Source organism: Manacus vitellinus, unplaced genomic scaffold (assembly GCF_001715985.3).
Source record: "Manacus vitellinus isolate BGI_N305 unplaced genomic scaffold, ASM171598v3 scaffold_26_pilon, whole genome shotgun sequence".
Lineage (NCBI taxonomy): Eukaryota > Metazoa > Chordata > Aves > Passeriformes > Pipridae > Manacus > Manacus vitellinus.
This window is the reverse complement of record NW_021939960.1, coordinates 10,770,098-10,784,458: the sequence shown is the minus strand read 5'-3', so window position 1 is coordinate 10,784,458 and position 14,361 is coordinate 10,770,098. Positions and strand designations below refer to the sequence as shown.

General features: G+C 43.7%; 1 protein-coding gene across 1 annotated transcript in view; it reads left to right on the top strand.

Annotated features, from left to right (window-relative positions):
- The first annotated feature begins 410 nt into the window (after nucleotides 1–410).
- TOP1 (DNA topoisomerase I) overlaps nucleotides 411–14,361 on the top strand; it is a 37,361-nt gene continuing 23,410 nt past the window's right edge. Inside the window, exons 1-4 of the mRNA XM_008920036.2 lie at nucleotides 411–432; nucleotides 1,227–1,329; nucleotides 11,016–11,142; nucleotides 11,722–11,780. Of these exons, the coding sequence (XP_008918284.2) occupies nucleotides 411–432; nucleotides 1,227–1,329; nucleotides 11,016–11,142; nucleotides 11,722–11,780 (311 nt within the window). The remainder of the gene's footprint in view (nucleotides 433–1,226; nucleotides 1,330–11,015; nucleotides 11,143–11,721; nucleotides 11,781–14,361) is intronic.

Genomic DNA, 14,361 nt, shown 5'->3' with positions numbered 1-14,361 from the left:
ATCTTTACAATTAATTAAGCATTACTGCCTTACATCCAAGGTGTCTGGTGGAAATTCTGGTGTAGTGTCTCAAAACCAACACAGTGTTTCTGAGGGGCTTGCTTAATTTTGGTTGCTTTGAGAAGCATGTTCAAAACAAAACTTGGAGTGAGTCTTTGGGTGTGCACACATTACGCCCAATATCACACTGACCTTGACTGTAAATGGCAGTGCCTCTTGAGGTGGGTTTGAGGTGCTAGTTTAGCCTCATCTGCTTTTTAATCTGCTTATGAAGAACATTTAAGGGCCTAAAAATGCCTGTAAATTGGTTTATTTACAATTCAGTTGCGTTGCTCTTTCTGTCCTGAATCCGTTTCCTTGGTGCTTTAAAGGCCTTTATTGAACAGTGTGTTTGTCACTGAGGATGGGAAATGTCACTCAGAGTAGAAACTGGTAGCAATAAAATTACTGTGTTCAGGCAGATTCACTTGAGTGCCAACTCCCATTTCTGACCTGTCACACAGTGGGGACCAGCCCTAACCTGTGTAGGTGGGTGCCCACCAACTCAGCTCATTACTGCTGTCAGGCTGGGGATGTTTTCAGGGGGAGGTGTCTCCTGCAGAAGAGGAAGAGAGAATTCCTAGTCCTCTTTCCTTTCCACCCTTTCTTTTCATCTTCCTCCTTTACTCCCTGCTTTCCTTGCTGTCTGCATGCTTTCCTGTCGTGTCATGTGCTCTTGGGGATAAGAATAAAATGGTTTTTATTCCGAGTGGGGAGAGGGGAGGGATGCTTTGTCTAGACTAAATACTTGTGGAAGTAACAGCTAAATTCTGGGATTGAGCAGGCCTAACACTTCAGCTTTATGCTCTGTTCTAGTGTCCTTATCATGTATTTGGGATGAAATACTTAGAGGCATAGGAGGCCAGGCTGCCCATCTGCCAAATAAGGTTGAATTTGCTGTAGCCACACGTACCTAGTGAATGGAAGGGTTGCATTTCTTCAGGTCTGTAAAGCATTTAAGGGTCGTTGAACTAAAGACCATGCAAATGCAGCTGTTGCCAAGATGAATTAACTTGTGTTGCAGGAACAATGAATCCATTTAGGACCTCTGAAACTGAGATTTTTGTTGCAAATTTTGAATCACAGCAGTACTAGTATAGGGTGAGGAAAAATCTAGATATTCACAGGGGAGGTGTGGAGTTTTCCCCCAATTTAATTTCTTTTATTGACTTCTTCTCTGCTTACAGATTCTCACAAACACAAAGATAAACACAAAGACCGAGAACACCGGCACAAAGAGCACAAGAAGGACAAGGAAAAAGACCGGGAAAAGTCCAAGCACAGTAACAGGTAAGGAAAAAGTTGATGAAGTCCTCATAGGCTAAATAACAGCATTGCACATGCAGTCTTGCATGTGCAGAAGAATTCCAATAATGTGTACAGAATTGTTACCTTTTGAGTGGGGTTTATGTGAGTGTAGGTTTATGTAGGCTTTAAGCCTGATTTTTGTCATTGCCTGCATTTTTATATGGGTGACTGAAGCAGTGTATCTGTAAATGTGAACCAATACTAATATATGAAAGATTATTGTAGCTTAGTGTTGTCAAAGGTGGTGAAAACTAGTTAAACCCCACCTTCCTGCAGAGTGATCAGTTCTGTGTGTGGTTCCAGTTGTTTGTCAGAAGTGTGCAGGTCTTTACAAGTAGGTATAAAACCCACTGCTGTAGCACAGTGAACCCCAGCTGGCTACTAAGTCTTCTTATAATTAGAATTGTGTGGAAAGATGATCCCCCAGAAGGGTGGTGATGTCCTGGCCTGCCACCACAGTGGCTGATTGTCTGCACTCAGTGAGGGAGTGCTGTGAACTTGTGCTGGGTCACAGGTGAATTTTAAAGGATGGTGTGCTGTGCTGTCCTGTGTGGTTTATACACTGCCCTGCCACTGTGTGGGGAGGGTGTTTGATGCCAGTCCCTCATCATGGCACCCACACTGAACATAAACACGAGTTACTCTGGGATGGCCCATGACTCTGGAGTTGGTGAATTCCATGGTCCAGCTGCTGTCCTGGCCTGGGCTGTGAGCTGCAGGAACCAGGATGTGCAGGTCTGTCTGGGATGGTTTGGTGTGGTGGAGCACAAGGCAAGTCTGTCACAAACAGGATGTTACTCAGAGGAGTTTTCCTCCTTGTAAGTCCTGACACACAAGTGCCACAGAGCCTCCATTCTGACCAAAACTTGGAAAAACTGTCCCCAGAGGGTGAGTGTCTGGTGTGACACTTGGTGAATGACAGGGAGTGTTTATGCTGTGGGCAAGCAAGTGTATTAACCAATTGCTGTGCAACTGTGATAACACCATCCAAAAAGGAAAAAAAAGCTTGTGTTAACAACGGTTTCTATTAAAGAGAAACTTGGAAAGGAGGAGAGAGAGTCTGTGCTGAGCAGTGGGTTTGTTTTATTGGGGTCGCACTTGATTTGAATTTTCTGTGACCTTTTGAGAAGTTACACAAGCCTACTGTTCCTTAATGTGTCTTTTTTTTTTTTTCTTTTTTAAAGTAAATGATTGATGGGGGAAAAATCTAGGCCAAATAACTTGCATTTCCTGGCTTACACAAGAAGGATGAAATGTTTGGACACATTCTTTGCTCTCTTCTTTGCTCACACATCTATATTACATTGATTTCTGGGTTTCATTTTCGTGATCATCAGGCATGCACCCCAAAACTAACTGCCTGGTATTTCCACGAGTTCATTGCTTCACTGAAAAAACATTCCCCTGCAGTCTTAGCAGAGTGCATTCTTTTGTAAGGAGTAATGTAAGCACTGTCTTTAAATTTCCAAACTCATTAATGATTTGACTTCATTTGTGTAGGAGTTGAAAACGGTCAGTGTGTTTTTAACTGGAAGAACTACTTATGGGTCATAACATGAAGCTGATTTTGTAAAGGGTAGATACCAACACAGTGGAAAGAAGATGGAATGGCTGTGATGTTTTGTGAGGTGTAGCTTAGGAGGTGATATACAAACGTGCTTTATCTTGAAGTCCTTTCTTCCTCCCTGCAGTGTTGTCTTGCAGTCCCTGTGAGAAGGACTTCATGTCTTCTGGGCACTGTGCCTGATGCTCCAGGTTGTTTTCATGCCTCCATTGAGTGTTCATTGTCCTGTGAGCACAGCATATGCTGCCTCCTTGGGTCCCAAAGCAGGTCCCCCTCAGAGGTGGGGTGACTAGGTGCCTTTCTGTGCAGGGGTTTTGTTCAAGGCGTGTTTTTGGGGAGAGATCACCTAATAATGCTTTGCCCCTCAGGCCCCTACACAAGGTAGGACTTCACCCCCCCCACTGAGCACGCCCTTGCCATGGTTTTTTGTAGTGTTTCTGCCTTTCAAAACTGCCACCTTAAAAATGAGTGTATTACAGTGCTGAATCATTAGATCTCGAGGTGGTTCTCAGGGAAGATAACATACGTGGACACACAGGTCCTCTGTTTGGATCACTCCTTCAGCAGTGCTCCAAAGTCTTCACTGCCTCCTTCATGCTCAGTCGTGCACAGGTCATACCCAGCTGCTTGCTGTGTAAAACCAGCTGACTTTTAACACAAACTTCATAGAAATAATTAAAATGTAAACATTTCTTCACTAAATCCCTTGATTCGTCCTGTAATGTCATTCTGTAATTCCATAAATGTAAGTAATTTCTAAGGATCAGATTTTAAGAGACCACTGTGTGGAGGGAAAAAACCTGCCTGTTTGTACTGAAGTTTCTCCTTTGGCAGTGAAAAACAAGTGGAAAAATAGCCATTAATCTGTTAGAAATTGAAGAAAAAATTCTCAAGGTAACAAGAATGTGGGTTTTTGCAATGGTTTTTACCTGTATGGGAAATTTTGAAAGCACCTGATAAAAGGCTGTGAATTAATCCTTTAGAAAAGTTTATCTTGGATTTATAGAATTGCATGTAAATCTTCAGAAAATCCATTCTGTATTTCAGAAAAGCTACTGTGTTACCTCAAAAGCTGTGCTGTATCTTTAGTGGTTCTCAAAGAGATTGAGTGGTGCTTTAGCAGAAATCCAAGCCATTGTTTTCTGGGAGACTTGAATTTGTACCTCTGTGACATTTTCTATGTGTGAAGAGTCCCTGATTGCATTCTGAGAAGCACAGTGCACCCTGTGCACAGTGAAGAGCAGTGTGTGGTTGTGTTTGAAGCAGATCATTTTTGTATCTGTCTGTAATACTTTGACAGTTTCATTTCCTGTCCTGTACTTTAAAAAGGCTTTTAAAATAAAACCTGCATCAAGAAGGCAGAACCACTCCAATGCAGGAGAATAAATGTTTCCTGTATCCAGTCTTTGAAGGATCTAAACTGCCAAGATAAGTCTCCAAAATACCTAAAATAGACAATTTTGATTTCATATGACAGAAGTGTGTGGAGTGGTATGTAGAACTTCTTAATTTTGGTTCTTTCTTTCCTCTTCTCCCACTCACAAGATGACATTTCTGTGTCTTAACCACTCATTTACAGCTGTAGTAAACTGGGAGAGAACATTTGTGTGCCTCAGATCTTCCCTGTCACCCCTCAAGGAAAGAAAATGCAAAGACCATTTGAGAAAAATCCGTATCAAAGAATAATCCCCCTTTGCTTGATTGAGATTGCTTGATAGCAAAGTGGGTGGTTTTGCTCCTTTTCTCAGCCCTGTGCTTCCCAATCTCCTAACAAATCTAACACACATCCATTAAATATAAATGTCAGTGGTTAAAAAAATAAAATGAAACAAATCCCGTGTGGCAATAGGTTTGTGATCAGTGAGAGCTGAGCATTTCAGACAAGTAGACCATGTAAGATGATGAAATAATGGGTCCTTTGAAGGCAAGACTTGTTAGGGATGGGGTCAGGAGTGTTGGCAGGAACAGGTGTCTGTCTGCCAGGTGTCCTGGGCTCCGAGCAGGGAGCGTGGGCTGCCAGGAGCCTGAGGAGAGCAGGGATGGCTGTGACAGGGAATGGGAGCTGATCCGTGCTGTCAGCAGGACAGGCAACCGAGCTGCAGGAAGAAAATCTTCTGTCACGTTGCATATTTCCTCCATTTACTAAATCTCTTGTGATCACAGCTTGAGATGAACCGAGGCATGGAGCACATAAGGGATTCACAGACTCGATCGTCACTGGCATCTTGTAGGATTTATGGTTTTGCTAGGAAAAACACAGATTTCAGGCATTTGCTAGTCATGGATAAAGATAAATTTCCACTCAGACTTCTTGTACACCTCCTCTGGTTTATTATGTGATGCTGAACTGCTTGGAATGATGTGTGTTGGGGGCAGGAAGAGGCAGGGATACCTGACGTAGGAGAAAAGGCAATTTTATAAAAAGACTTGAGCACCTGCTGTTCCCTAGCGTGGGTGGGTTTGTTTTTATACCCCATTTGAGTGCGCAGTTCATCCTGATCAGCTTTCTAATGTGACACTGCTTTCCAGTAGTAAGAATTTTTATTTAGTAGTGTACTTGATTATCACACGGCCATAGAGAGCATGTGCTAAGCATGATCCTTGTCTCAATGTACAAAGATTGTTCTGCTTTCTAAAATTTTTATCTGTTGATTAGTCCAGCTTTTTATCTTGTTCCTCTTGCTGAAGGCTTGATCTGTGAAAACTGGTGCCAAGCCTCCTCTGCGCAGCGGGGAGCGATGGTTTCAGGTTGTTCTGTTGTGTTGCCGGAATCCCGGCAGAACCATTGGCGCTCACATCTTGGTTCCCTGTAATACCAGCTGATAACCCTCTAACAACATCAAATCCTGCAAGCCAGCTGAAAACATGTCCTTTCCTGGGATGCTTCTGCCCGGGAAGTGCTCCCTGTGCGGGCAGCCCTCCCTTGGTGCGCGTTGGCCTGGCCGCGATCCCGGGTTTCCATTAATGCTGCGTTACGTCAAACGAGGCATGGGCTGCGTAGCCCGTGCTCTGTCCCCATTGTGTTTTTGGGTTTCACTGAAATCACAGCTCCCTTATTTTACGCCTCAGTTGTGCTGCAGCAGCCCCCGAGTGGGCTCAGTGCCGCTCACAGCCGGCGCTGGCTCGTAGCAGATTCCCAGTCACGAGCTAATTACAGCCGAGAGAGGAAATAAGAGACACTTCAGATAAAGCATCCTTCCCAGCTTGTGGTTTTGAAGCTGGAATGGAAAGGGCCTGGGAAGGGATTATTAACGTGCATAAATGGCACCTGAAGAATGCAGTGTTAAATTACTGCAAAGCTGTTGCAGCTTGGAGGAGGAAGCTGTGATCTGCACATCTGCCATTCCTTGGAAACACTTTCCACTTGTGACTTTCCCATGTGACCGCGGCCTGAGCAGCTGCTGCCAGGTGCCTGGGCTCCCTTCCTCTCCCTCTCCTCCCTCCTGCAGGCTCCCTCAGTGGAAAATAGATCCATGCTTACGAGGGAAATAGCTGCTTCTGATGTGTTACTGCTTCATGCGCTTCAGCCTGAGCTCCTCACAGCCTTTGGGTGTCCCTGCTCACACTAAACCTCGAAATGGAAGGCAGTAAGCAAGCTGGCAGAAAGGATGGAGTGCTTCAGGAGATGGTTTCTACTCACCTGCCCTTTGTCTGAACTAAGCCATTACTACAGTACCTCTGTAGATGATGTAATCCCTGGTTCTGCCTGTGTTAATATGATCTCCTGCTATACTTTGTTACCTTAAAAAAACCCAAACAGTGCAGGTTTGTCAGCATTAAACACCTTCAAGAGGTACAAAACTCTTGAGTGCTGTTGCAGTGGTTCAACTGCAATGGTCTGGGGGACAAGGAAGATATTTTGTCAGCAGGGCTGGGAATGAGCAATTGCTATGATCCAGTTGTCCTCTTTTCAGGCTAACTCCCCTTGAAGCTTCCCTCTATCTTATGGGGGTTTTGCTGTCCTACTTCCATGACTCCAAGCTGGTTTGTTGGCAGAGAGGTATGTGCAGGTAAGGTAACAAAGGATCCACAGTGCCCTGAAAAATGAATGAAGATGAAATTAGCAGTGTGCATGTAGTCTTGAGACCATTTTGCTTGGTTTCTTTAAAGAAAAGTGATTTTTTTCCCTCGACTTCGAATTGACCAGGAAGACAGACTTGTGATCTTTAAATTGTTCCCAGTCCCTCCTAATAATAGCTTTGGGGTTTCTGGAAATAGCTTTCTGATAGAAGGCTGAAACTCCTTCTTCAGGGTAAGGTTGGCATGCTGTTGCCTTCCCTTTTCTTTTGAGATTAGTGTGGTGGTTAAATTGTGTTCCTGGAGGCTCACATATGTATCTGAGCCAAATGAAAGACCAAAGCAGCTCAGCTTGACTGAAGTCAATATCTGAGCAACTTGCTGCAGGAGAGAAAAGAAGTTTCTCTTCTCAGGATTGTTGCTCCAGGCCTTTATCAGCTCATTTCCAAGTGAGCTTTTCTGGGAGATGCAGATTTCCAGCCCAAGGGAGGAGGAGCACAAGCCTTGATGCACAACGTCCAAGTTTGGGACTGAGCTGTTGAAGTCAGAGCTATGGTCCAGTGTCTCAAAATAAGGGAGAGAAAATTGTGCTCTGTCTTAACATTGTAGTTAGTAGTACACAAAATCAGATTTTTATCTAGGAAATTTCTTCCAGGCACCAGGAGCAGCAGCAGCAGGACCTCAGGGCCAGGCCAGTGCTGATCTTTGGAAAACGAAGCTGCAGAGTGAAACTGGAGACAGAGTTTCCTTGGGTTATCTGAGCCCACATTGCTTGGGTCAGAAATTTACTGCTCACTGCAGAGCAAAGGGGAAAGATAGTCTTGTGATTAAGAAATAAAACCAAAATAAAACCAAAACCCAAGACTGAGTCAGGAATCCAGACTTCTTGATTCTGGCTCTGATGCTGAAAAATCTGAGCTTTAGATTAGATTACATGACAGCTTTTCAATGGTGGCCACTTACTCGCTCTCAAGAGGGATGTTATTTGAGCATCTGCTTAAGCAACCCTGAGGTTTTGAAGGTTTTAGCACTTTTTTATTCCAGCTGTAGTCTGTAAGCATTCAGCACACACAAAAAGTGTCTCTGCTTCTGTAGGCCAATGCAATTGTCTTTTTGTTTCAATCTTAGCTTTGCAGATGTAGATTGCCATCTATTAATTTGCTTTTAATCATGCTTTCTGTACATCCCAGGGCTCACATACTGAAAGGTAGAGCTTTTGACTGCTTTTGAGAATGAGTACAGTTCTTTGGAAAAGCTAAACGTTTGTCTGTCTTTTTTTTTTTTTTACTCTTCTGAACTTCCAAGCAACAGCCACTGCCATGAACTTTACCCTAAAGCACCAACTCCAGTGATTGCAGTGTGTACCTGTACCGTGCTTTGAAGATGCAAATTAGTGTCTGAGTTAAACATGTTATTTCAGGTAGGATTTAAATATCAAATAAGAACAAGAAAGAGTCAGAAAATAAACACAAGCAGACTTACAAAGAACAAAATGGGCCTGAGCCTTGAGTGTGTGTGTTTGCTATGATTTTTCACGTATGTCAGAACCATAGAACAGTTTGGGCTGGAAGGGACTTAAAGCTCATCTTGTTCCACCCCCTGCCATAAGCAGGGATACATTCAGTAGACCAGGTTGCTCAAAACCCTGTCCAACCTGGCCTTGGACACTCCCAGGGATGGGGCAGCTACACCTTGGATTGATACACGAAGGCTGGATGATTATTGGCATTGAATATTATTATTATGAATATTGATTGATATATGTGAAGGTTGAGGTACGTCTTCAGTAGTTAAACTGAAATCTTTGGCAAATGAGGTACCTAATACAGAGATACCAGCTCAGCATTTCCAGACCTTCCTGAGTTTAAAAATTATTAGTAGCCTGTGAGGTTTGTGCTTTCAGACAGTCAATGAATCTAGCTGGAGCAAAAGAAAATTAAATAGGTGTCTTGAGCTTGACATACTGATGAATTAACAGGATACAGAAACCGGGATGACAAATCTGAGCAGGCACAGGGTGGATTTCCCAGCTCAGTGTCAGGATGTTCTGTGTATGTCCCCACATGTCCTGAGCACACTGTGCCCAACACGATCTGCTGGGCAAGAATAGTCTGCAGTTGTTGAGTCTTTGCTCACAGGCAACATGTGGTGCTGTGTGTCTGTCTGCAAGAATTTCTGGAGTGTCAGTTGATGTTTAGATATTTTTTCACGGTCTTGTATGAAGAGAGTGCTAGAGAGTTAAAATGAAGCTGGTTTCTCCTCCTGATGATCTCTTAATGTGATACAGTATGTGAATGTACTGATTTCCTTTGGAGATGGATTTTCGTGCTTTCACTGCACGAAGGCCTTGGAAGGCTTGTGTGTATTTATTGGAGTGGGTTTATCAATTTATTCAGTGTATATTTATTGGAGTGTTATTATTCAAGCTACTCTGAGCTTGAATTATTTAAACCTTTGGCAGGTCCATTCATCCACATAGGACTTCACTCTGCAGCTGCACAGCTGGGTGTGAGTCGGTGTGTTTGTGACTGTGATTCCCTTGCTCTTAATCACACTCAGGCTTTACAAGAGCAGGGTAATGTGCTACTTGTTCTCTGTAGCCCTTGAACGTCCAACCCTTTGCAGTCTGTTTTTTATGAGAGAACGAAGTCTCAAAGACTGTATAATTTTTAAAAATCATGCTCTTACTCGGTGTTCCAGGCCTGCTGTTTTTCAGGGCTGTGCTCACCCAGATTGGTTTGGATTTGCACTTGAGCATTGAAATAACTGAAACAAGGAAACTACCTTTTTCTAGCAAAGCTTTGTACAGCTCTGTGTGGTCCAGAGGAGAAGCAGGGAGTCCCAGGGAACAGTAGTGATGGGAGTCAGGTGCTGAGGAGGGAGACTGTGAGCAGCCCACGTGAGGAAGGCAGCTTACTTGGTGCCTGTCCACGCTGATTCACACCATGCCTTTGGCTTGCTAAAGCCCAGAGTGACCTCACAAGTCCACACAACCTTATAAGTGTGTGTTCAAGGCCTGTAGAAGTGCCAGGCTTGCTGCTTGGCATCCACACCACTGCTGCTAATCCCTGTGGCCAGTTCTTGACGTCTCTATCCAGAGTCTCCTGAGAGCGTTTCCTCATTTTCTGGCTTCAAGGGTCAAAGTCATCCTGTGAGAAACCTCACTTTTGTTTGAAAACAGCCATGTATGTGTCTTTCTGGTTGATAAGAAAAGCTTGGAAATGTGATGCAAATTTACCCCCATGTCTCAAAAATCAGAAGGGGGTAGAAGCAAAATAATAAAGGTTGATTTTCTTCTCCTTGGGGGCGTTTTTTCCTCTATTCTGACTAAAAAATTGAGGCATTTAAACTCTCAGTGCTGTTATCCATAACACCAGAGTAGCAGCAGACCAGTTCTCAGTTGGAAACACCTTTGCTGGGCTCTTGCCACGAGGATGGGGCTGTCTCAGCCAGGCAGAGCTGGGCTGGCCGTGGTGTTGAGCACAGCTGATGGAAGAGCTCCGGCTGAGGACTGCAGCATTATTCCTGCCTTTTCTGTTTGACTTTGCATAAACACAAGGACATCACATATCCTGTTTGCTCTGGTTTTCCCATCTGTTTGGGAATAATAGAGATCAGCGGTTTTCTCTTCAAGTTCCAGAGATGAGAGCTGCTACAATGACAAACTGTTGTCTGAGCAAAAGCTGACACGGGCACTGCCGGGACTGGCGGCTCTGTTCCAGTGACCTTTTACATGGAGCAGGAGAAAGGGGGAAAGCAGAGGCAGTGGGAATTCATCCTAAAGTGTTGAGCTTTAAGTGTTGCAGCTGTGGATTTCCTCAGCAGTCCAGGCTGATGGGGGTTTTCCCGAGCAGAGGCTTGGCAGCTGTGGTTTTGTGGTATGTTCCTCTCCTGTTCCCCTTCTCCCAAGGAGAGTGGATGATGGGTGACAGGAGACTGGCGACTGGTGGATCTTCCTGTTAAGGCAATCCCTTGTTTTCTAGGGTTTGTAATCATCAAAACCCGTGACTCTTTACCGCTGGAAATTGCCTGTATTAGTCAAATCTCCTTGTGTTCCCCTCTGCAAACATGCTCTCTTGTCTTGCAGTGAGCACAAAGATTCCTCGGAAAAGAAACACAAAGACAAGGAGAAAACCAAACACAAAGATGGCAGCTCAGAGAAACACAAAGACAAACACAAAGATAAAGACAAGGAGAAGAGAAAGGAAGAGAAGGTGGGTGTCTCCTGTGGGAGAGACAAGAGGATGGGTCTGGCTTAAGCTGCTGAGTGGTACAAACTCGGTGGGTTAGATGTAGCTTATACTTCCAAGTTTTTATCAACCTGGAGAGAATTATCCCAGCGCTTACCCAGACCCTTGTTTTGTGGAGTGCTAGATATGAACTCATAAGGGCTTTACTGCAGGTATTGTGAGTGGAAACAGTTCCACAGTGGAGCTGTGTCTGCTGGCTCCACATTTTTTCCCCTCTTACTTTTCACTTTGCCAAGCTTTGGATCAGAAACAAGGGAGAAAAATCTTAGATCACATTCAGTCCATGCAAGGACAAACTATATACTTAACTCCAATCTGCTGTAGAAACTGGAGGGCCAAAATATACTGAATTGACTAAAACTTGCAGAAAATGTTGCCTTTTTGGTCTGTCCATGTAGGTCACTACGGACTACAGGGGATGAACACGGTCACAGTGCCCTTTGGTTCCTTCTGCAGATTAAATACCCTGCCTGTGTTGTATGTTGGAAAAACATAAAGTGCTCTGGGCAATGCTAATCAGCTTCTACTTTTTATGTTTTTCAGATGAAATCATCTTCAGGTGATATAAAAATAAAGAAGGAAAAGGAAAATGGTTTCTCCAGGTAAGAAATCAGGTCTATGATCTGCAGAAAGCTGCAGTTTGACTTTTCTTAGATGCTCAGTGTTTGACTCCTCTCACTTGGTCCTGGGAAAAAATTGGAACACTTTTAACCCCTTCAGAAGATATGTATGTTCTTCTCAATTATGGGACTTGGTAGGTCTGCTCACCCAGTACCTGGAGGTGGGAGCTGTGGGGTACCTGGTGTCTGCCCACGCATGCTGGGTTTGTCTGAGTGTTAAGGAGCTGAATTCTCAGCCAAGGACAGACTGAACTGTGGGAATATTGGTAGCTGGATTTGAAAGAACTTCTGGTGAAATTTGGACTTGACCCTGCAGGCAGTCTGCTGGAGACAGGGCCCAGCACAGCCAGTCCAGACTGCCTCTGCTGCACGGGACTGCCTTGTAAAGCCTTTGCAAGGGGTGAGGAGGAAGGACTGATGTGTAAAATCAGAAGTACCTCAGGAAATGCACAGGTGTCCTACTCTAGTACTAAATTCCTGCAATAGTCTCCTGGACTTCGGTGTTCTATCAGTCATTACTAAGTAGTATTATTAAAAAACTGAAGTAAGTAATTGATAGAAGAGTACTTTTTTCTTAATAGTTGACCAAGATCTTTGTGACTTGTTTAAATGCAGCCACTGGTAATTTTTAAGGTGCTGTATCCAGTCCACTGACTTGCTGAATGTCACTGGTATGGTGGGTGCAGACATCCAGATTTGCTAGTCAGGAAAAGCTTTCAGTCATGTGTCTAGTTTTATTAATCACTTAAAAAATTTCAAAACAAACAAAATCCTTCCAGTCTTAGCATGTTCTGTGGATGCAGAGAGGTGGGGAGAAGACACCTGTCTGGTCCAAGCCTGTTAGTTATTCTTTGTGTTTTGAACGTGCCCTTTTGACATGAGTTCCTCCATCTGTTTCGTTTCCCTGCTCCTATTTAAAAATGCAAAGGAAGGAGTTGGGCTTGGCACAGGGAAGAGGCGCCATCTCCAGGCCCTTGGGGGGATACTCTGGAAGTGCATGTGATGACATTTAGGTGTTTCATGGTGTAGCAGACAGTTAATGGCTTTCTAGCCTTTGCTGTTCAGCAGAATTGCACAATTGTGCCAATATCACTGGGGACATTGGATGTTCCCTTATCAAGGTAACTGATTCCTCTTTAGGTCCCAGAGCAATTCTTCATGTGTTTGAGAAAAGCCTGGAGGAACCATCACAATTGTGCCTTCTTCAGGGCCAAATGCTGGCTAAGATTAAAGTATTTGTTTTCTTTTTTTTTTCTGCCCAAATGTTCTTTTACAAGTTCGTTAGAAAAGAAAATGTCCTCACTCACATGGTTTTGATTTTCTTCCTTAGGACTTGGTATGATGAGCAATGTTACAGCCTTGGAAACAATGCAAGGCAAGGTTCAGCTCGGTCATACATCTCCTTTCTTTTCACAGAATTTTATTTTCCCCCATTACAAAATGTTGCAAAGTATTTCAGTGTTAAAATAGACTAGATAAAATTCCTGGCAACTTTACACACAGTAGTTCTACATTTCTGCCTGGAAGGGAGAATACATTAAATGGGACAAACACCTCTTTTTCCGTGGATGTTTTGCAACTGTCTCCATGCTGCAGACTCGTGTCTTAGCTAATTACAGGCGATGCAACAGAAATGGTTTCTGAGAGCAGTTTGTATCTCTCTCCCCTGGGCTGCAGCTTCCAGCACTGCAGAGGCTTTAGAGCTCTGCAGGAGCAAACTGCCTTGTTCTGCTTCGTGGACACGTTGCCAGCTGACATGAAACTCCAGAATGCCTCTTGCTGCCTGTGGTCTGTGAAGCTGAAAATGCTGCTGCTTTTTTCTCCCACTCCATCCAGTTGCAAAATCCGCATGTTGACTTGGAAGCAGAGTCCATTTGATATCGAAATTGCTGATGGAACATGAGTAAGGGAGCCCAACATGGCACTAAGTGCTTCAAGATGTAATTTTGGACTCTTTGAGACATCTTTTTCTTTATGAAGATCAGTGCAATGCTTCTGTGAAATTTAGAAATAATGAGTTTGTCTAAGGGAGTAGTCTCTCTTGCACTCATACTCTGGGTTTTTTTCTTGTTTTACTAATGTCTTGGGACCTTATGGCTGAAAACATTGAGCCTAACTTTGTGTTCTGTTGAAAGGGACAGGATTGTTTGCTTCCCACAGTTTGGACAGTAAAGAGAGACTGATCAATTGAACTTTGCCAAATCTTTGTTTCCTTTTCTGGTTTTCACATGCCTCAATATTTAGTTGCGAAAATATCCCAGGGAATAGCTTTCAAGCCTTTGTTTAGGCAGTAGTATTTTTCTCTCTTAGAAGGCTCAGTAAAGATACTGAGTTGAAACTAAGTAACATCCTATATTTGACTGCACACATGCATTTTGGTTTGAAGTGTATTTGAAAGTGCTGGAAGCTACAGTTGCTTTTACTGAAAACCTCAAAGAAACAAACTGAACTCTGAGCTGTGGAAATTGATGTTGCTTGAGAAATGGCAGTTCAATAGGTATTGAATGACTCTTTACAGTGCCTGTGAGTATTCAGAGAATGACACCTCCCAGGTCCTTGGGGT